The sequence below is a fragment of the Pavona decussata genome, unplaced genomic scaffold (genome assembly GCF_977016875.1).
Source record: "Pavona decussata unplaced genomic scaffold, jaPavDecu1.1 SCAFFOLD_482, whole genome shotgun sequence".
In the NCBI taxonomy this organism is placed as follows: domain Eukaryota; kingdom Metazoa; phylum Cnidaria; class Anthozoa; order Scleractinia; family Agariciidae; genus Pavona; species Pavona decussata.
Window position 1 is genome coordinate 1 of NW_028145816.1, and position 22,805 is coordinate 22,805.

The 22,805-nt window shown below is 37.2% G+C and overlaps 2 protein-coding genes across 2 annotated transcripts in view; one reads left to right on the forward strand and one right to left on the reverse strand.

The window, feature by feature from the left end:
- Positions 1 to 4,429: 4,429 nt before the first annotated feature.
- Positions 4,430 to 5,306, forward strand: LOC146450179 (uncharacterized; the record flags this gene model as incomplete). Its single annotated transcript, XM_085100657.1, has 2 exons — positions 4,430 to 4,680; positions 5,174 to 5,306. Coding segments are annotated over 2 exons (384 nt in total), but the record flags the coding sequence as incomplete, so codon positions are not given.
- Positions 5,307 to 9,921: 4,615 nt separating this feature from the next.
- The window catches only part of LOC146450180 (uncharacterized), an 83,621-nt gene continuing 70,737 nt past the window's right edge, over positions 9,922 to 22,805 (reverse strand). Inside the window, exons 12-13 of the mRNA XM_085100648.1 lie at positions 19,623 to 19,694; positions 9,922 to 10,208 (exon numbers count right to left, since the gene is read on the reverse strand). Of these exons, the coding sequence (XP_084956774.1) occupies positions 10,133 to 10,208; positions 19,623 to 19,694 (148 nt within the window). The 3' untranslated portion in view covers positions 9,922 to 10,132. The remainder of the gene's footprint in view (positions 10,209 to 19,622; positions 19,695 to 22,805) is intronic.

Genomic DNA, 22,805 nt, shown 5'->3' on the forward strand with positions numbered 1-22,805 from the left:
CGTGGTCTTCGTGGAATTTCGGGCGATCTGAGCGTTTGGGCCGAATTTACGGCGGTTTTCCTTCAGTGGATCCGCTCGGCGCTCGAGCAACGCTGCCCAACCTTGGGAAAGGATATATAGAGAGAGAGCGATGGTACTAAAACTCACTGGAATCGCGCTAAATCGCCCTAAAAACCACATAGCAGGCAAAACATACACAAGAGAAATAAAGTGGGTGATTTTTATTTAAGAATTCGTTCATATTTTTAGCCTCTAAAATAAACCGTTTTTCTCCCATACAAATCCTTATATTTTTCAACCGTTGCGTAACTAGCGCTCATATTTCGAGCTTGGGCTACCTGTGGGGTTATCAAAGGACACATGGAAGGCCAAATGGACTTTGAAAACTTTTTATGGCTGACAATGTCATTTGTACATCATATAATTATTTACCAGTTATTTCAGTTATGTTAGTTGGTGCCAAATATTTAAGGGTGGGGAATTGTCTTTTTCTCTGTGTCCAAGGTTGGGGAAGAGAACATAAAGTAAAAAAATATTGCAAACTCCTGGAGGTTATCTAGCAGCAGAAATTGACCCATACATTAAGTTCTAATAACATTGTCTCCTTTGAACCAATGAAATTCAAAATTCATTTTGACAAGGAATATTGAGTTCTGTTCAAGTCAATGAAAAATCAAAAATTCAATAACCACACAATCAATTCAAAAACCGACATAAGTGCAGTGACAGTAGACAATTGTAAGAATAACTATATAGGTGAAATGTTTTTTATTTCAATGGGACAGGTAGGAGGAGAGGGGAGGGGAGAGGGTTTTACGAGAGCGTGGTCCATATTTAGAGTAGGCAGAAAGTACGAGTGAAACTAACAAGTATCTATGTATTATAAATAATGGTAACAGGCTTACATGCATTTAAAACTCTATTGCCCACTTATCAATTGTTTGTCTTTGTAATCATATTTGGCAACAGCTGTCCAATAATGTAGCTTTTTTCTTGTACATAGTTCCACTTCCTTCTTGTCAATGATGCAGATTAGTGGCCCGTTGGTAAATTTGTAAAAATCTAGAAGTCCTATGGTTCATTGAAAATCAAAAAGTCAAATAACCATAGCAACAGTTCAAAAAACACACATCAGTTCAGTGATAGTAGACCTTAAATGTAAGAAAAACTATAGGTGATGTGTCTTCAACTTTCTCTCCTTCATGCTTGTCAAGGATGCAAATGAGAGGCCTGCTTCTAAAATTTCATATTAGTTCAATTCAAAGAAGGCTTAAAAATTCAATCACCACACCAAAACAACAAACCTCCCACCCCCCCCCCCCCCACCCCCTAAAAAAAGGGGGGATGATATAAATGTATATAAACAATAGCCTCCATTTGGCGCGAAAATATGCTCAGATATTTTGCGCGGACATTATCTGTTCCGAGAAGCGAACAGTTTCTGATGGAACTTCTTGTGTTTGACAAGGTAAGCTGTCCTCGTGAGGTACTCAATCATAAAAATATTATTAATGCATAAATGTGGATCAAGTTTAAATTACTGTTTTGTGACTGTATGTGTATTTTATGGGTAAAGATTGTCACCAAATGCCATGTCTGTTTGCAAATATCTGTTGTAGTAAATGTTAAGTGTGAATTTCCAGAATTTCCGTGCCTTTTCACATACAATGTACATGCAGCTGTAGGCTGAATAAAACTAATGATACTGTAAAATAATAACCTAATCTGGAAATCAATTAAGCCATCTAAAATAATAATATCCTCTTTCTCGAAAAGATGAAATCATGCCAGTTTAAAACAACTTGTACTGGATAAATAATTTTGTTAGTACAAGTGTTACAACTTACAAACAAGACAAATTGTACCTTCAGCAAAATGTAATCTACAACACGGACACCATTGTGGATTTGTTATTGTGTTGCCTACTAAATGCAGGGATATTTTTGAGCGATTTAAAACTACATGGAGAAAGCAGAACTTAGCTAGTGCTTTTGGTTTCCAAAGAGAAAATTACGGCTACCGTAACCCAATTATCTGTTTGGATTTCAAAAGCCGTTGCTTAGATCTGCTTCCCCTGCATAGCCATAAACTGCACAAAAATACTTAGTTATTTGTAGGCATCCTTCTTAGCACAGGTTTTTAACAATACAAATGACCAATTTTAAGGTGTCAGCATTTGCTTATATAATAAAGGTGTCCATTCAAACAGGTATTTTTTACAATAAATGCATGTGGGGAAAAATTGGGACTTGTGTGGCTGTCCACTTAACAGAGGGTGTCTGCTTAAAACAGGTGTATACCTGGTTGTCCTATGGGTTTAGTTTTAACTTTATTTTAGTTTGTTCGGTTTTTGTAACTTGTGTGGGTTTTTTCAATCCCTTAGATCAAATTAAGCTTCCTTCCTGTGGGACACACCCATGAAGAAATTGATGCCTTTTTGGGGTTTATTCAAAGCACCTGGATGTAAATGATGTTTATACTGTGAATAGTAGGTGGACAGATCTGTTTTAATATAATGGATAGCTTAGCTGTGAACCAAACAAATGGGTGCCTGAATGAAAGCAGCATGTAGACTGAGTTCAAGTGACTTACATGTATGCTTGCACAGGAAATCAAAGGAAGAAATTCACAATAGATCAGGAATCAATTTGGGCCTTAAGTAGTACATGCTCTACCTAATATGAAATGGATACAATTGCTACAATCATCATCATCATTATTATTATTATTATTGTTATGACAGTTGTAAAAACTTATGTATGCCATAAGAATGATTATACATAGACTGGGGCGTTAAACGTGGCTCAAACAATGTGTAGGAATAGTGAATCTCTCTAGACTTTTTATTATTATTATTATTATTATTATTATTATTATTATTATTATTTATTATTATTATTATTAATTATTATTGTTATTATTATTATTAATATTATAATTATAATTATTAACCCTGCTTGTAATATTTATTGTTGATGGTATTTGTAATTTTATTTTCTTCTCTGCCATAGAAATGCAGAGAAGAAATGTTGCATCCTGTTGGATGCTGTGTACAACATCAAAGAATGGCTGGCACCTCATGCAATGCAGCTGCATGACCATACTCAGCCAAAGAGTTTCAAGTTTGTCAGAAATGCCTCTGGAAAGTGTGAAATGTTTTACCGAAATTACTCTCACATGCAGTGGGAAGGCCCTGTGGTTATTTTGAAGGTGCAGCTAGAACCGTTTAATATTTCCTTTTCCTTTTATTATTTCCAAGCCTGCGAACAGGCTTTGCGGGGCACATGGGAAACCTCAGTTTTCAGGCTAGTTATTTTCTGAGATATTTTATTATACAGTGCTTTGTATTTTGGCACATCTTAGAAATGTTGCTGAAAAATACATGGTTACCAAGAGCACTTGGTAATTTTGGCTTTCTCTGCATGGTTTTAAACCATGCAAAAATATCCCTGTACTAGTAGGCACCACCCATAGGAAATCTGAGTATCTCGAGATGCGCAGAATGTATGCGCAGTAACAAAAAAAGGCACCGTCCTTTAAATCCTGAATAATGAAGATGTTATACATGTAACGTATAAATATTAAACCCTTGCACTGTTTATTTATTCATTTATTTATTAATCTTGAAAACTTGTTCTTACACCAAAGTCAACCAAGTGGCACACCAAGTTTGGTTAAGCCTGTGCTAGACTAGCCTCCCAAACAGACGTTCTTAGGGGTTCGTCACGCGTTCCTACCCCACGAACGTCTGCTGAAACGAACAGCCACTTCCGTTCGTCGACTGCGGACCAATCAGGAGCTGTTTCCCAACTTTGGGTAAACTCGTGATTGATATTTAAAATATTACCCTAGACAGGATGGCGGACTTAAATGTGGTTTTTGGTCATGTGTACCAAACGTTTGGTATAAGGGAGTTGAATGCGTATCGAAGAGAAGTCATAGTGCAATTTGCGCAGAAGAAAACTGATGTGTTCGTAAACCTTCCAACTGGTTATGGAAAGTCACTTATTTATCAAGCTCTATCGTTTGTTTACAATTCAATTCTTGAAGCTGCTGGTCACTGACTGTTGTTGTGGTTTCGCCGCCTGTAAATCTTATGAAAGACCAGGTAGACAAATTGGCAAATCTTGGAATTCTTGCCGCTTTTCTCAGTGAAATCACTGAAGAAAATGCAGGGTGTTGTGGAAGGAAAAATTTAGATCGTATAAACTATATGCACGTCCGGAAGCGAAAATATCTTCACGGGTGATGATTTCCGTTGTTTCGCAGTATGTGATTGGCTTTACTTGTCATAATGAGTCAATGCTGATTGGTCTGTTCAGACAAAGGCATTTTGCCGACGAACGGAAGTGGCTGTTCGTTTCAGCAGACGCTCGTGGGGCAGGAACGCGTGACGAACCCCTAAGAACGTCTGCGTGGGAGGCTAGTGCTAGACAAAATCAATGTTGAAGGTTTGAAGCGTGACCTGAACAAGTTTCGAGAGCACTACCCTGAACAGGCATTCTCATTTAGGAGTGAGTGGGTGAACAACATTGATGATTTTGCTGCTGTGCCAGAGACTTGGGAATGGCCTTTAGATGCTTTACTGGCTGCTGAGAAAGTAAAGCCATATAATGCTGAATACTCTTTCCTGAACACCTTCAAACACTACAGGACAAGGAACGCCAGCCAACAAAACAGGCAAGTTGGGATGGTCTGGATAAGTAAAGGCTGTATGATATTTATTATAGAGGAACTTGACATGTATAGATACCTACTTATCTGCTTATTCTTATAATTATTATTTGCATGTGCCCACCTTCATACAGTTGAGAAACACATTAGACGGCCATACATGCAAACACACGTTTACAACATCAGCAAACACTGTTGGTATTGGCAACTTTTCAGAATTATAGCATTACTGCTAACTTCTTTTGGAAACATTAGCAAAACATTTTGTATAATGGGTAAAAACAGTAGCTTAATGCATGTATCGCAAAATCCTAAGCTGCAGTAATGTTAGTTACTTTTTGGACCAAACTTCAGCGTCATGATGATTTTGGTAATTTCTTGAGTTGCCATCTTAATTCACCTTTAGACTCGGCAGTCCTTTTAAGTTAAAAAATCACTCATATCTGCTTTCTTCAGTATTTTCATTAACTTTTCTGATAACTGTATTCTTCTTTCACAGATTTACACTGGCAAGTATGTTGCTCCAAGCAATAGACAGAATTCTGTCCAACATGTTGACTCTTTCTTGGAAGGGCTGCAAATCGAGAGCCATGTGGCAGTGTTTTTGTCAAACTGTGAAGAGGAGCCAGTGATTGGTATTGTGAAAGAATTGACAGACGATCACTTCAAAATCCATTACTTGAAAGGGACCTACAGAGGGAAGTGGTCTCCATTAAACCTTCCAAGGACAAGGGAACCTTGGACAGAAGTTCTTCCAAAGGAGTGCATTATTCTCCATTCCTTTGAACTTACCGAAGCAGACAAGTTACAGGTAACAACAAGGAGGCATTTGATGGAGAAATATCCTTCCCTTAGGAATCCTTCTAATAATTCATAAACCTCAGTTACAATTAAATAGAGTCCTAAAGTGTGACATCACAAATATTTGAATTTTTGAAATTATGGGATTTGTTAGCATAATCTGAAAGAACATGCTGAAAAATGCCTACTTGCCAAAATTCAGCATTGAGACAAAATAAGAAGGATTTGTATGGAGTTATTGGGGCATAACACAGCTAAATTATACAGTGGTATGCACAGATGGTATGCACAGCCTTCACGTTGAATGACTAAGGGGACGACTTTCTTCAGGTGATTAATGTAGGTGGAACACTTCTCTGCAGTCATTCTCTCTCTCCAGAACCGCAAAATTCCAGCAATGAGCTCATCTTTGGTGGTCGGCTTCACCAATGTTCGCAGGAAATGCTTTAACTCGTGCCATACCAGCTCGATAGGGTTTAGGTCAGGACTCTCCAGAGGCGTCTTCCACCAGTTGATTCCCTGCTGCTCCATGTAGTCTTTGGCGAGTCTGCTGGTGTGTTTCGGGTCGTTGTCCTGCTGGAATCTGTGGCTCTCTGCAAATTTCGACTGGATGAACGGTACTAGGGTTCTACCCAGGATCTCTTCCACCTAAAACTTGGCGTCCATATTTCCGTCGAAGATGAGTATCTTTGCTGCCCCTCGCCTCGATATCCCGGCCCACACATGCACTTTATAGGGATGCTTCGCTTTGCCCTTCAACTTGGGTTGCTCCCACTTGCGGTGGAAACAGATCTTCGCATGCTTCTCCATCTGCACGGAGCATTCGTCCGTAAAAATGATGTCGTCGAAAGTTTCGTCCTCCTCCAAGCACTTCAAGCAAAACTTCAGGCGTTTCACTCTGTTCGATTCACGGATGAGCTGGCAGTACCGCGCTCCCGTCTGGACCCAGCCTAGCTTGCTACGCAGCCGCTTCACTTTGCTTTCGGATAAGTCCACCTCAAACTCTTCGAAGATCTTTCTTCGGAGGTTGGGAGAGGTGAGTTCGTCGTTCTTCTCCATCTCGGCGTCGATGAAGAAATTCGATTCAATAGCGGTTGGCAAAGCATGATACATGTACATGTATACAAATTTGAATCGCAGTGAAATTGAAAAACATTGTAAGTGTCAGGGTTATTATTTCAAAAAACTGTTTACACAGAAGTTGACTTTAAAAAGGCTGGGGTTTTTTATGTAGGAAGTGTGTGTGTGCGGGAAAGTTTCAATTGCATTGATATGTCGGCGAGTTCGCTAAAACGAAACCTTCGAAGTGACGGAAGAAATAAATCATCTCTTACACTGTGCGCGAATCGAAACCTTTGAACTGAATGGAGACAAAATTGTTTCGAATCACATAAGCTCTTACAATGCAAACTTACTTGTCGACGGGATCATCCACCGTTGGCACGGGCCGTTTTAAAAATGGTATAAAGTGTAAATAAAAGCATCACGAGACAAGTGCGCGAGAAGCTGAGAAATTCAGTCAGTTGTTTTTCTTCTCGCGAGAAACTCGGTAATATTCCAAAATTTCCGCTTCAGTGATTCTCGCGAGACGAGACTCTCGTCTCTCGAGACGAGAGTCGCGTCTCTCGAGACGAGAATCTCGTATCAAGAGACGCGACTCTCGTCTCGCGAGAAACGAGACGAGACTGGTAACTTACAGTTACTTTTGAACGGTACTGTATCACCCCTAAATGGCAACAAGATGCTGATATTTGGCAAGTAGGCATTTTTTATCATGTTATTTCCGAATATACTAACAAATCCCATAATTTCATAAATTTAGTTTTTTATGACATCATCTCTTTGCATGTACATGCATGTAAGGATACAGTGTACTCTGCCATTGTTAAGGACGGTGCCTACTTTTGTTACTGCGCATACATTCTGCGCATCTCAGATACTCTTATTTCCTATGAGTTGTGCCTAGTAATAACGGGATATTTTTGAGCAGTTTAAAACTATGCAAAGAAATGATAACTTAGCAAGTGCTCTTGGTTTCCAAAAAGAAAACTGGAGGTTACCATGCATTTTTCGGAGATAATAAAGCTTCAATTTGGAAAAAAATGCCATACATTCCTTTATATTTTACAGAATTATTGTTGCTTAATTATCTCTAAAAGATGCGTGGTTACCCCCAATTTTCTTTTTGGATTCACATAGCCCTTGTTATGATCTGCTTTCCCCGCATAGTCATAAACAGCGCAAAAATACCTCTGTGTTAGTAGGCACCGTCCTTAATGTTCATGTTAATAGTGCCCTTAAGAAAAATTAGGAGAAAATGATGATAACCCTAACCCATTATTTTTTGGGGGAAATAATGTAAACTAAGTACACCACGTGAAATTACTATACTGCTGAAAAGGTTTTTATGAATGTCTCAGGATTTTCATCCACAAACTCAAAATTTGAATAACATGGCTTTTCTACATAATTGACTTTGGGAGTGAAAGGGTTATTAATGTTTTACAGGGAGTATGTGCCTTTACCAAAAGGGTCAAATCTTTTGTAACTCCAAGTAAAGCAAGATTTCTAGGAACTTATCAATTCTGTGTTGGTGACACGAGGCTGTACTCGAAAAACAGCTTTAGGCTTTTATGAGACCAGAAACTACTACCAGTATGTTTTACAAACATTAATTAGCATTGTTAGTTTGAATTGCTTTCTGGGTGTTGGTATTGCATCATCTTTTCTACTCCAGCCATAGATAATTGAAGACTACATGTATTAGTATAATATCATTCAAGCTTGTTTTTGGTCATAGCTTATCCAATTTTACTATTAGACACCAGACACAGGTGTTTCTTTTTTTTTTGGGGGGGGGGGGGGGGTCAAACTGTCAAACTCCTAGAGTTTCCAATATAATTTAAATGGCATTATTTAATTTAGACCATTTGGGTAAACTGGAGTATTTTGAAATATTGAGCAATGTCCCTAGGTGGTCACTGATTATTAATGTAATTATTGAATGCAGATGCTTTCAACACCTGCATCTTAGCTGAATTCAGTCAATTTTAGGCCTATTTTAACCATCAAACAGGATGCAGATAATTCTGCATCCAAATAGGATAGTCGCTGCTTTTGTAATTAGCTTTTTGCAGATTTTCTCGGTTTTCACCGCTTGCAGAATTGCTGCATCTTAGCTGCATTCGGTCAATTTTAAGCCTATTGTAACCATTAAACAGGATGCAGAATTTCTGCATCCAAATAAGATAGTCACTGTTTTTGTAGTTAGCTTTTTGCAGATTTTCTCGGATTTCACCGCTTGCAGAATTTCTGCATCTTAGCTGAATTCAGTCCATTTTAGGCCTATTGTAACCATTAAACAGGATGCAGAATTTCTGCATCCAAATCAGATAGTCACTGTTTTTGTAGTTAGCTTTTTGCAGATTTTCTCGGTTTTCACCGCGTGCAGAATTTCTGCATCTTATCTGAATTCGATCAATTTTAGGCCTATTGTAACCATTAAACAGGATGCAGAATTTCTGCATCCAAATAAGATAGTCAATGTTTTTCTAGTTAGCTTTTTGCAGATTTTCTCGGGTTTTCAACGCGTGCAGAATTTCTGCATATTGCTTTCTTTCAGAACTGTTAATGGTATGTTAAACTGACTGTAAATTTGTTGCTGTCAAATAAAGGCTATCTTAACTGAACCACTTTGGTTGTTGTTGGGAATAGAAGATTCTCAATGACCACAGTATAGGCTTCGAGGAATATTCACTTTCTCAACGGTAAATTCTAATATTGGAAAACCCATTTTAGTTTGGAACGCTGATTCCTTCTCTCCCGACGCTAAAGAAACTGAAAAGGGCTCCCAGGTTGCGCTCGCTATTAAAAACTTACATGGTGGCAGTTTCGATGGAAATGTGCTATCTCAACAATCACACAAGGAAAGGAAAAAAAGGCATTGCAAAGAGTCTAATTAATAAATGAGCATATGACGTGAATAAACGCAATATTTTTGCCATGTTCTCTAGAAAGCAGTCTTCTACGATCCGCAATCAATTAAATTTTAAGAATGTTTCAAAAACGTCGAAAAGCAGGAAACTTTTATTGTGGTTTTTAATAACATTCACATTGAAATTTCTGAAATCTTAACCAGTCAAAATTAGATGGAATGAATGACAGTAAACATTAACAAGTCAGACTAAATATTGTACTTAAAATTGTTTTAGGATGATTTTTGAACGACCCGCATGGTATATTTAAAGTATGATAATTATCAAAAGATTCCGTTGATAGTACCCCCTACCCCCCCCCCCCGGTCCTTCTTCAGCCTCCGAGCGAGTTCTTTGGTCTTGATTAATATAAGAGAGACAACTTAATATTGTATTACTTTAAGTATAACGAATTATTATAATCTGAGGCATTGTGTTGCCAAAGCACATCAGCCTTACAAACAAAATTGATTAAAAGAAATATAGCTTTGCAGTAATGACCACTCATTAGTTTTCCGTCTGACTCATGATCCAAGCTCTCCTACAAATCACCATACAATTCTCACAGCTGACGGAAAGTTCTGCTGTGGTACAGCCCTAGTATATTCACTATGTTTTAATCAACTAACATGACTGTAAAAACTTTACTGGTCTTACGCGCAAACAAAATTATATCCAACAACTTACAGATATCCCAAGGACGTCAGATTTGCAAATATCTCGTTAGGTAGTTCTGAAATTTTGTTCTCTGATAATTTCCTATGGAGAAAGAAATTGGATCACTTAAATCTACAGTTTTAACCTTAAAATCATCAAACAATACATCATGAGTATTGTATATTTAAACATGATAGTTACACCTTTTTTATCAAGAACATTTTTTTGTTGTCGAAGCCAGAAACGGTAGCTTTGCGGAAAAAGAAACTCCGACCCAGCAATTTCAATGGAAGGCATGAAAAAAATAATAATAATAATAATAATAATAGTAATAACAATAAAAATAATAATAAATGAAATTGAAAAGGACTTTCGCACCCCTTTTCCTCCCTTCCCCCAAAATGGCGTCCTTTGCGCTGAGGTCGTTACCTTTTGAAAGGCGGCGAACCTGGTGCAACTCACTTATGATTGCTATAAAGCCTCCCATTTTTTTGGGCGTCGAGTTTCGTCATGGAAGGACTTCAAAGAAATATGCTGAATCTCCTAAACCTTCCTAAACCTTGATCGGTTCGGCCTTGTTGTAACAAAATCCAGTTAATTTCAACTGTTTGAGGTCCCACGACGTCACGCTTCAGTTATTGTTTTTGCAATAAATTGTACAAATGCAAAAAGTTATTTATTATTGTTTAAACACTAATGGCGAGAAAGCCAAAGGAAGTCACCGGGGTTCTAAAGAATGTGCTTCCTCAGTTAAGTAATAAGAACAAAGTATACACATGGGACCAAAATCGATGGCAAAAGAACAGTAAATCTTAAAAAATATTACATAGTTATATTGATCATAGTTAGGCCAATAAAACGAAAATGAAAGTGAAAAGCAGAGGTAAATAAATAAAAACGCTACGCTATTTGAGTTCATTCATCTGTAACGGTCGGTACTGTCCGTTTGATTTTGCCCTATCTTAGTTAAAAAGGAATATTCGGCGAGGGTAACACGACTTGAGGTTTTTTTGTCTGATTACTTTTTCTATTTCACCATATTACCACATTTGAAAGGTGACCCCTACAGCGTAAGTTTTCTTAAGAATTAGTAACGTATGCAATGCGGAACTTCGTAAAAACGTGACCCTCGAGTGGCAAGGGACAGAACATAAAATTGTGAATTACAAGGACGGAGCCTGATAGAGGGCTTCCGTAATCGTTTCTTGCAGCTTCGTCGCCTGCTATTTAAAGATTGCGCCATTCTTTTTTTTTTTTTTTTTTTTTTAGTTTATCCTGTGATAACACACTCCCCTATTTTTGAAGAAAAATGCAACTGCTTGTAGTCTTACTTTTTGTGGTTTGTGATTTTTTTCCTTTTACGACATCATTTTTCTTTGTGGAATCCCAATAAACTATGAACAGTTTTTGCTTTGGACAACACAAGCGGTTTTATGAGCGGCATCTTACGATAACATTTTTAAAAGCAGAACCATTTAATGTTGTCTCCAGTGTTCGAAGATCGTTCTGATGCTTGTTTAAGGACATAGTTGTATGAGCTAATACACTTTCGTTTGCCCGGATGCTTTAGCCAAAAATTTAAACTGAGAAAAGTTTTAGGAAACAGAATCTTATTCCCTTAATTTACTAGCTGCTGTTTGCTTTACGAAAATGCTACCTGCATTTTCTTTTTTCGCATTGTAAACCACATGTCAGTTTTCCCCTCCGAAAACAAAAGGTTTTAGTTTTCCTGTGATCAAAATTTTGAGCAGGCGTTTTGCCGAAGAACCTTTGGGTTTCCCTGTTTCATGTTGTTTATTACTTGTATTTCTCAAAGTAGTGAAAAAATTATTTAATCTCTTTCTTGTTGAAAAATTGTTAGTAATCGATTGCGAAGTATCGAAATTAAATATGTGAAATTTTGAGTTTTCAGTTTTGTTTTTAGTTAAACTAGTATTACATTCAGTATAGTAAGCTTTCCTGGAACATTCTGATGAGGTGCATTCATCTTGAACGAATCTTTTCTTACGTCTCCAAGCGAATGATATAAACACCATACATATTAGGTTATGTGGAGGCCATGTTAGTTGTTACAACGAAATAAATAGGAAATATTTTCATTTAACTTTAAATAACTCTCGAAATACACCTTACCACTAAAAATCTTTAGAAGCGACGACAATTGGCGTTCCTGCGCTCTCCCTTTTTAAAGGAAAAGAACTCGTTTGGTTTTTCAATAGGAAAGTGGTGCCACGGTATCGCCCGATTCAAGGAAAACACGCGTTTTTCCAAGGACAAGTACCTGCATAAAATAAGCGGTTCATGGCATCCATTGTACTTATATTGCAATAGTATCGGTTAATTGTCATCATATACGTAATGTGAATACGGAAGACGAATGTATTCGCACGGAAAGTCGGTGCTAAAAAAAGTTCATTTATTAATCAATTGTCGAATTAATAACAATGTTGATTTTTTAAGAAGCCCACAATGTATCCCATGCGTCGCCCATGCTTTCTTTATACTCGCTTGCTTATCTTCTCTTCTTTTGTTTGGAGCATCAGCGGGATAAACTAAAAAAACATCATCCCCATAAAATCACACAACACCGCACTATATTTAGTGATTTTTTTTTGTCTAGCTCATTATAACAAAGGTTTGTATCAGAAACATTCTGAAAGCCCCCGGCTTCTATATAGGCTTCCTTGGCTTTAACACATTTGATCTTGTAAATAGTTTAGTAGGAATATTGTAATAGTAGAAATATTGTGTATCATCTTTAATGTATTTATGTTGTATTTTTTGGTTTATGGCAAAAATAAATGAATTGAATTGAATTGAATTTATGGAGTATTTCACCCATGGCTAAAATCAAACAAAATTGAGCGGTCGTTACAAAAGTGTGAGATCAAATAGAGTTTGACTTTTAACAGTTCGTACTGACTACCTGTCGTTAAAACAAAGCCGAACCAATCAACGTTCAGGAGATTCAGCATTTTTCTTAGAAGTTTTTCCAGGCTTTTTAGCAAGCATCAGTGAGTTCTAGAAGGTTGAATGTTTCTCGACTTTAGGCTATAAAGATTAGAATTTTCAGTCCACAATAAGACGCTACCTGACATTAAAGGTTTTACCCTCCTTTTCCAATAACGATGTCTTTTCCCTTTCATAAATACGAAAATCGAAATACGATTTAATATTTAAATTTTCAGTCTTGATACTGCATGTAATAGATTTGACCCTTTATCAATTTCGAGTATCTTATCTTTTTATTCAATTTTGATTTGTTTCTTTCTTTTCTTTTCTTTTTTCTTTAGTGTTATTTATTTATAACGTTTCTTATTACTCCTTTCACTATATAAAAATTTTAACTAAAAACGATTTTTCGGGTAACAATAACATAATTTCTTCTCGCAATTAGATGTGCTCTTTTCCCCCCCAAAAAAATAACAAAAAAAAAAAGTTAACGCAGCTCATTTTACGCAAGATACGTTAGCCACTTCTAGCTGAAACAGAAGTAGAATTGATTTTTGGCAAGAATGCGTGTTTTCAAAAGGCGACGAATTTATCGGAAATGATTATCTGTCCAGCTTATCGTCAAGGTTAAAAAATAATTTTTGCATCATCCCGGAAGTCAGTTTTGGGTCACTCTGTAGCAGCTGTGGAGAGAAATATATTTATTCCAATCCATGAAGTTTACCATCCTTTTTTTTCTGTTTATATCTTTCTGAACGAATATTTTTAGCGCAGCTGAAATGATCTTTTTTTTAAAAGGCCGGAATTTTGGCTAATATAAAATAAGCGCAATCCATAACGATCGTGTCTATAAGTACACACGAGCGACCACGAGTGACCACGAATGACCACGAATAACCACGAGTGACCACGAGTGACCACAAATGACCACAAGTGAGAATAACAAGAAAATATTATACTGACGTCATAATGACGTCATTTTTATCAAAGAGCCACTATTTAACCGCAAATGGACCGTTTTCGGACACCTAAATAGGTAAATTTGATACTTTAGACATTTTCGAGGGACAGGGGAGAGAGTGGATGGTAAGAAGGGGAGGCGGGGGGTGACTAAGTTTACCGCATTTCATTACTTTTTATTCCAACCCCCTCCCCTTTTGTTGACTTTTTCTCCTCTATGTCTTCACGCTTTTTCGACTGTAAAATATTATTTCTGCCTTCTCTATACTTCCCCAGCCCTGTTCATCCCGGTTTGTTTATGTGAAAAACATTTTTCAGAAAAAGAATAATTGAGTGTAAAACTTGTATTAAAGAAACTTCTCATAATAAACTAAGACAAGTTTCATGCTTCTAGCATGAAAAGACTTTTGTTAGGGGGTGTTTACATGTGAAAACTCGCCCCGGTGGGAGTTTCATACCGGTATGACATAGTGATTTCATACGGTGTTTACATGAATGGACACGTTATTTCGACCGACGTGATTGTGACGCCCAGGTGACGCCATATTGGATTGGATATCGAAGACTGCGCATGCACTACCCGTTCTAGACTCCCAGGGGAGTGATTTCATGCTGGAGCGAACAGCCGTACCGCGTTTACATGACACTAGAACGAGTTTTCGTAGCGGAATGAAAATCTCGCCCCGGTACAGTAACCGGGGTGAACTCGCACCGGTATGACTCGCTCCGGTACAAGATTTTGTGCTGGTATCATGTAAACGAATACAGAGCCACAAGAGGGAACTGGAGAGAACTCGTACCGGAATGAAAGCCGCGCGGGTATCATGTAAACACCCCGTTAGTAAACCACCGGTGGTGACGAAGAAATATGCGTCGAGTATAACTAGAATGTGTTGAGGCGTGCAGCAAATTTATATTTAGCCAACTTAAATGGCCGCGTGGGAATTTTTAGCCGGGGTTATTATACCGTGACTCAGAATACTGTAAAAGTTTTTATATCACCAGCCTAGTACCCAGATGTTCCCCTCAGTTTACGCTCTCATGGCAGAAATATTTATCTATGACACAAATTTTATTTTATACTTAATTCTCGAGGAGACTTAGTTTATATTCGCCTTTAAAAAATGCAAATGCCACAGATGTTGCATTTTTAAAATTATAGTTGTTTTTCAGTTTATGCGAATTTCCATTTTTCACTAGTAGTCATTACAGAGGAACAAATCTAAGGGGGTGTTTACATGTGAAAACTCGCACCGGTGCGAGTTTGATACCGGTATGACATTGTGATTTCATACCGTGTTTACATGAAGGGTTACTTTTTGTCCACCGACGTGATTTTGGCGCCATATTGAATTGAATATCGAAGACTGCTCGTGCGCTATCCGTTTTAGACTCCCAGGAGAGTGATTCCATACTGCAGCGAACGGCCGTCCCGCGTTTACATGACATCGGAACGAGTTTTCGTACCGGAATGAAAATCTCGCCCCGGTGCGGTTACCGGGGTGAACTCGCACCGGTATAACTCGCTTCGGTACAAGATTTTGTGCTGATATCATGTAAACGAATACAGAGCCATCAGAGGGAACTGGAGTGAACTCGTACCGGAATGAAAGTCGCGCCGATATCATGTAAACACCCCCTAACTATTCCTTAAGGGGGGACTGAACCTAAATTTGAATGAAACATTAAGAGGTTTTAAGAAGGGATAGAGGAACACCAACAGACAGCTGATACCCACGTAAGAGCACCCCAGGTTGATAATGGACTAACTTGGTGTCCGTCTATCAATCATTAACTACAAATTCTAATTTTAAAACTCCACTAAATCTTCAATATTTCTTATTTCTCTTAATTTTAGCAATCCTTCTAGAAAAACTATCTGCTCCAAAATGTACCCAAAAATTTCACAAAACACCCCACAACCTAGATTCATGGGATTCATGAGTTTTTTGATTGCTTGAGACGTGATAAGATATTTTCATTAAAGCCATGTCAAGTGCGGAAAAACGCCGTTTATATTAAGTCCCCCCTTAATTACATTTTGCTGTCTCAAAATTCTCAAAAGGCAAAGTCAACAAAAAAGTGGGAAGGGGTGGGATAAAAGGTAACGGGAGGAAGTAGACAAAGACCATCCCACCTCACATATCCCACCCCTCCCCCATCCGCTCCCCTCTCGTCTATCTGCAATGTCTTCAGTATGAAATTAACCTATTTTGGTGTCCAAAAAATAAAACGGTCTATTTGAGGTTAAGAAAATGACGTCATTATGACGTCAGTATAATATTTTCTTGTTATTCTCACTCGTGGTCACTCGTGGTTACTCGTAGTCACTCGTAGTTATTCGTGGTCACATGTGGTTATTCGTGGTCACTCGTGTGTACTTTTAGACACGATCATCCATAACACGTGGGAGTCATGATGTAAAGGTTGTTATGATAATCGGATTCGACCTTCACCAACATTAATTATTTATCTCCGTCGCTCAAATAAATGATTTTCTTTCATATTATAAACTAAATTCGATTTTAAGACGGAAATACGACATTGTATTGACGGCTAGTTAGAAGAAAATATATTACGTATTGAGCGGAGTCGCTAAGCGACGGAGCCCAATACGGAATATATTTTCTCCCAACGCCGCCAATATAAAGTCATATTGCCGTCTCAAAATCGAATTTAGTTTTTTATCGCGATACTAACATTTTGTTGGAGAGAGTAAACGGATAAAGTTCAAATCGTGCGATGATTGAAAGAGAAATTCTTACATCAGTTAAACTGTAGCCATGGTAATATCCGTGCACCAATTTTTTCTCGGGGCGGGTGATTTGAATTTTTAGCTTTAATTTTTACGTCAGAACAAAGAAAATGCAAAAATTTAAGTCCATAAAGCACCTGCCATTGATGAAATAGACAAGCTAGTAGGTTTGAACATTTTACCAGCAAATTTTATTGAAAATTTGTTACCGCCGAGATATAAACAGCAGCATGAAAACAGTGATGAATAAACCTCACAACCAGAAGCAAGAATAAAAAGAGCAACCATACTAGCACCCAAAAACGAAAACAGAGCATTGTTATCCTAGCTTAGATGCCGTGGAGATCTAGAAATTTGAAAGAAACCAAGCGGCGAAGATTACTGTAAAAATTACCGAGTCTGCCATTCGGCGCTACGACAAGAAGATCACTATTGAAATTGACAGACCTGAGCCACGAAAGAGCTCTTGGAGCAATTTTTTCTAGAGAAAAGAAAAAAGAAACAGATCCTTTTGTTTTGAAAATGCCATAATTTATTGGAATTTAAGCTCATTGTTATTTACCGTGGCCGCTTTCACACTCAAGAAAGTACTTTAAGTAAATTTTTTCTTCATCGGCTAATTTTCGCTTACCTTCAAGAAAAAAATTACAAAAGTGTGAGATGAAATAGCGTGCGACCTTTAACAGTTCGTAGAAACTGTCTGTGGTTAAAACAATTGCCGAAACAATTAACATTCAGGAGATTCAGCATTTTTCTTAGAAGTTCTTCCAGGATTTTTAGCAAGCATCACTAAGTTTTAGAAAGTTGGACCTTTCTCGCCTTTAAGCTATAAAGATTAGGAAACAATCAGCCGCTCCCAAGCACTACAGGCTTTATCCTCCCTTTCAAATACCAATGTCTTTTTCCCTTTATATATACGAAGTCGAAGTACGATTTAATATTTAAATTTTTCAGTCTTGATACTGCATATAATAGATTTGACCCTTTACCAATTTCACGTATCAGTAGTATTTCTTCTCAATAATTTTTTAATTTTGATTTTTTTTTTCTTTCTTTTCTTTTTCCTTTTCTATTTTAGTTTAGTGTTATTTATTTATAATGTTTCCTTTCATTTCCTTTCATTATATAAAAATTTTAACTTAAAACGATATTCGGGTAACGATAACTACAATTTCTTCTCGTAAATAGATGTCCTCTTTTTCCCCAAAACATTATAACAAAAAAATGTCAACGCATCTCATTTTGCGCAAGATACATCAGCCACTTCCGTTCGATGGTAGTGACTAGCCGTCAGGTTTCCATTAGTTATTATACTTGTCAATCAAAACAGTGTTTCTCAAACATTGTATATATACAATGCCTCCATTAGATATTATAATGTTACGCGGTTTCCTTTCCGAATGAGTTAGATAATGTGTTAGTTTATCAGAAAACAACAGATGTTTATTTGCAATAAGGAAATGGAATGCAAGATAGTGTCATATGTTTGATCATTATAAGTCAACTAATAAATGCGATTAAGAAAACTTTATCTTATATGCAGAAATACAAAGGAAAGTAAAACTAACAAGGCTGTGTCGAAAAAATGGACGAACGTAACAGAAACCTTTGCAAAGTGAGGACTTTTTCAGCAGTTCTGAAAATCGTGCGTACATATCGAAGTACTAAGGTAATCTTTAGCTTTTTTATTTTCTTTTCATTCCGTTTTTCGGTGTTAAGCCTTTCGCTGCAGCTCTTGCCCAGCGATCTATTTTACCGCTAAGGTGATTACCTTGGAATGAAATTAATATTTGTTTCCAGTATTTACATTTAAAAATGACTTCATTTGGTCATTTGTTGCCAGGTAGTGTGGTAACAGAAACAATATAGATGACAAAGAGTTAAAAAAAAAAGGTTATGCATAAAATGCATAAAGCATAAACAGCAATAAAAGATAACATTAAGCGCATTATTAATCAGTATTGAACCAAAACGTTTCTTGCAAGCGTGTTCACAGTATCACTATTTTCAGTCCCGAAATGATGGGCAAGCTCGTATTTCCGGGAATGACTCATTTTTCTGTTGTCAATTTTTTTTTCTAAAAAACTTTAAAACATAAATAGGATAATAGCTAAGTAAAATTACCAAGATAATAAAAATTGCTCATGGTGCTCGTTTAGGATAAAATAATAATTTAGTAATTGGCTGGCTTAGCTTCTAGGAACACATCCTGATTCCAGTGTGCGCTCTCGCGCCAGACGCGCGTTAATGACGCTAAATTTATGCGCAGAAAAAATGCACAATGCAATCCAGTGGAATTACCTAAACTTTATGGTGTGACATTAAGCATTTAGCAATAACATTAGGCAACGCATGTGCGGTTCTGTTTTCCGATGTTCACAGCATGTTTAATTTAATCCACTTGCGATAACTTATCATACCGTCTTGCTATCATTTTCATACACTCACCACTGGTTTATAAGCCAATTTTAGATCACGCAGTTTGACCTTAACACATTCTGTACAATGACCACGATGAGGACTCTAAATTTTATCTCAACAATCAAAGGAGAAGGAAGCTGGACTGTCAGACTTGTTCCAAGGTAGAAGAATCAAAGCGTTCTATGGTTACGAGAAACAGTTGATGGTCTTAAAATTGCAAACGAGAAAGTTACCCACTTCCTTTAATAACCAAATATTATACAACTTGATGACAACCACGGTAAAGCACAGGTCTTAATGTATCCTTTCAGTCCCCAATCCTCCCAGGACATCCACCTGGAATGCTGAGAATGCACTCAGTATATGGTACAAGAACGCATTTATATTGAGAAAGAGCAAAATAAAACATTCCTCTGTGTTGTACTTACAGTTCTTGAAGGTAAACCAGGGAAGAGAAAATACCCTCTGGTAAATCCTGCAGCTGGTTATTGTGTAAATATCTGCAATTTACAAAGTTTAAATGTTAGTTAATGGTCCCTACTGCTCAGTCATCTTGCTAAGTTTTGTAATCTGTGAAAGGCTCACATGAAACAAATCAATGTTTATTGTCAAACTTCGTAGGAAGAGCTTCACGCTTCTAACAACCCTCAACATTACACTATGACACAATAATAATAATATTTTCTCTTTGTTGCATGATTGTTAAAAGAGCTATAAAACATAATAAAGAATCACTTCTTTGGAAATCTCATGGCAGACGCACGAGTGACATGCTCAAGAATGCATAGTAGCGAACTGTGGAGGGAGATCTTAAGGCCATGAACCACAGCTGGGTCACTATTGAGAAGTCAGACAATGGTGAAAGACATTTGTTGCTGCCTTAAATCTCCAGCCGACATAACTGAGAATGAATTAATTAACTAATTAATTAATGAACTAACTAATTAATTAACTTATTATTTAACCAGCTAACTAACAAACTAACTTACAAACTAACAAACTAACTAACTAAATTAAATAACTAACTTACAAGCTAACTAAATAACTAATTGTAAAACGAAAGATTCGCTGTGTATAAAACAGTTTCTTTCTCAGTGAGGAGATGAAGACGGAAAATACTGTTGAAAAAAGAATGCACAGCTGAATCCCAGTTTTACAAAGGAAAGATGTAAAGGCTAGGATTACACTACAAACCTACAGTTATTTTCGTTATTTTCATCTTTTCACCCGTTGCAAGTAAAAAATTCTATCGGGTATTGTCGTATACTTAAACTTCGACGTTTATATAGTGATTAATCTAATTTTACCCAAACAAATAAAAGGAAATGCGCCAAATCTGCAAAACACACGGCTATCCCGATTCTATTGTCAATACCGACCGACACCGCTGTCAAGAAATCGATCGACAGTCAACACTCAGATTTCAATTCTCTATGACTATTGTCCACGTAACTACGCAATGGAAAGCATTATTTTGACTACAGTTGCATCTTCTCTTTCCCTTGTTTTCTCAACTGGATTTTTTCGACCAAAATTTTTTTTTCTTTTTTTGTATTTTGAGCCTCGTGAAGGGGAAGTCGGGTGAAGGTCTAGCGCTAAACTAGAAACTCCTTTGCTCGTTGCATTTCGCCCCTGATTACTGGCAGTGTCTATGATTCTTGGGGTCGTTGTCTTACACTCTATAGCTGGGGTAGTTCACTCATCTTTATTTTAACTTTTTTTCATTTACTCCCCTTAAATTTAAAAACCTCATGTTTTAATCTGAAACCCTTTAAAGGGTTAATTGCTGGCTATTAACTTTTAAGTTAATAGCCAGTGATTAATGTTACCACGGGTATTAAAATTTTTGGGTAGCAAACATCCCTCAAAATTTTGATTTTAAACCACATAAGTCGAACTAAATTTTTAATTTAAAACATTTTTGTCATTTTTATCATATCATTTATAATCATATAATAGTTCTTTTGACTTATCTATTCATCCGTATATACTTGATTTATTTTATTAACCTTAATTGAGCTGGCCAGAATACTGCTTTACTGTAATCACCCTCTCAACTTATCTTTAATCTCTATCTATAGGTGGTTTTCAACTCACACATCGTCACGCAAGTGAAAAAATAAAATCCTCAACCATTCAATAGATAAAGTCAAGAAATTGATATGTTGTAGAAGAGTGATATATAAACAACGTGTGAAAGCCACAGGGCTGTGCAATATCTCCTAATCGAGTTATTCGAGAAAATGTACCACGGAAAATTACAGAGTTTAGTATGGGACGCCATTTTGGTGCCCTGTCTGATGGGCACCAACATGGCGGCCGGAAACCAGCAAAAACATCTGGAGTTTACCTTGGCTTTTTCAAAGCCTTTCTTCTAGCTGCTGAACTTTCACACATTGACATTAACGCTTCTATTACATGTTAGCTGATCAGACCCAAAAAGAACACGAGGCGAATCGATGTTTTCATGTACGTGACATGTTTAGAGCAGCAATCCTTCTGTCACGCACTGCGCAAAAATCTAAAATTCAAACTGCTCTATTTTCAAAACAAAGAATGCTATCCTGTTGAAAACAAGCAACCCGATGGAAATTTAGATTTTCTTCTATGTGATGAAGATAAAAACCCAAACTTGTGTTTAGTTATGAATTTCAGTTTTTTATGACGTCATGTGAAAACCAAGTATTTTATATGTAACAATTTTTCTTTTGTTCTCACAACCCTTCCCCTCCCCCAACCCTCATTTTGACACCAATAATGCCACAAAAGTAACTAGTGAATCTATCTGATTGTATTGTCAATGTGAAACGGTGCTTTCTTTCTTTCTTTTATACCCAAACAGATTGCGGGAGAGGTAATTACACCAGCTGCTATAAACAAGTTAATATTAAGCATATGACACTTAAACGTTGAGGGAAAAATAACTTCGAAAATAATTTATTTGACGGCACCAAATCGACTGTTTTTAAACCCCTATCTGCCAAATGTGAAAGTAGAGATCGTATTCTCTGATCGAAATGATGGCAGCTTGGTTTATTATAGCGAGCGCAATATGGTGTGAGTGCCAAAACTGCCGAGCAGCCGGCGGGGGGGTGGGGGAGAAAGACATTTAACCCCTTCTCCTCCAAGCTATAAAACCTGACAAGGGCTCCCAGGTTGCGCTCGCTATTTAAAACTAAGACGGTGGCTGCTCAATCGAATATGATTTGTCGACAATCACACAAAAAAAGAAGGCATTGTAAACAGTCTTATCACGATGTACAGGCCCGCAAATGATCCCCGGACCGGAAATGATCCCCAAATTGAACCGCAAATGATCCTGGGACGGGAAATGATCCCCAGATTGGACCGCAAATGATCCCCGATCGCCTCACCATAGATATAGAATGGAATGGACTCAAATTTCGACACTTCGACACATTTATACACTTCTTTTTTTTTGTTTTTATTACTAGTCGTTATATTAAGCTATCTGGATTCAAATTTTACAACTTAAAAATTATAATGTAGCAGCTCAGTGCAACAAAACAATTTACTTTATATAAACTGGAACATACATGCCAGTTGTTCTCTGGGGTGTGTCGCCTGAAAACAATAAGCAATTGGATGCG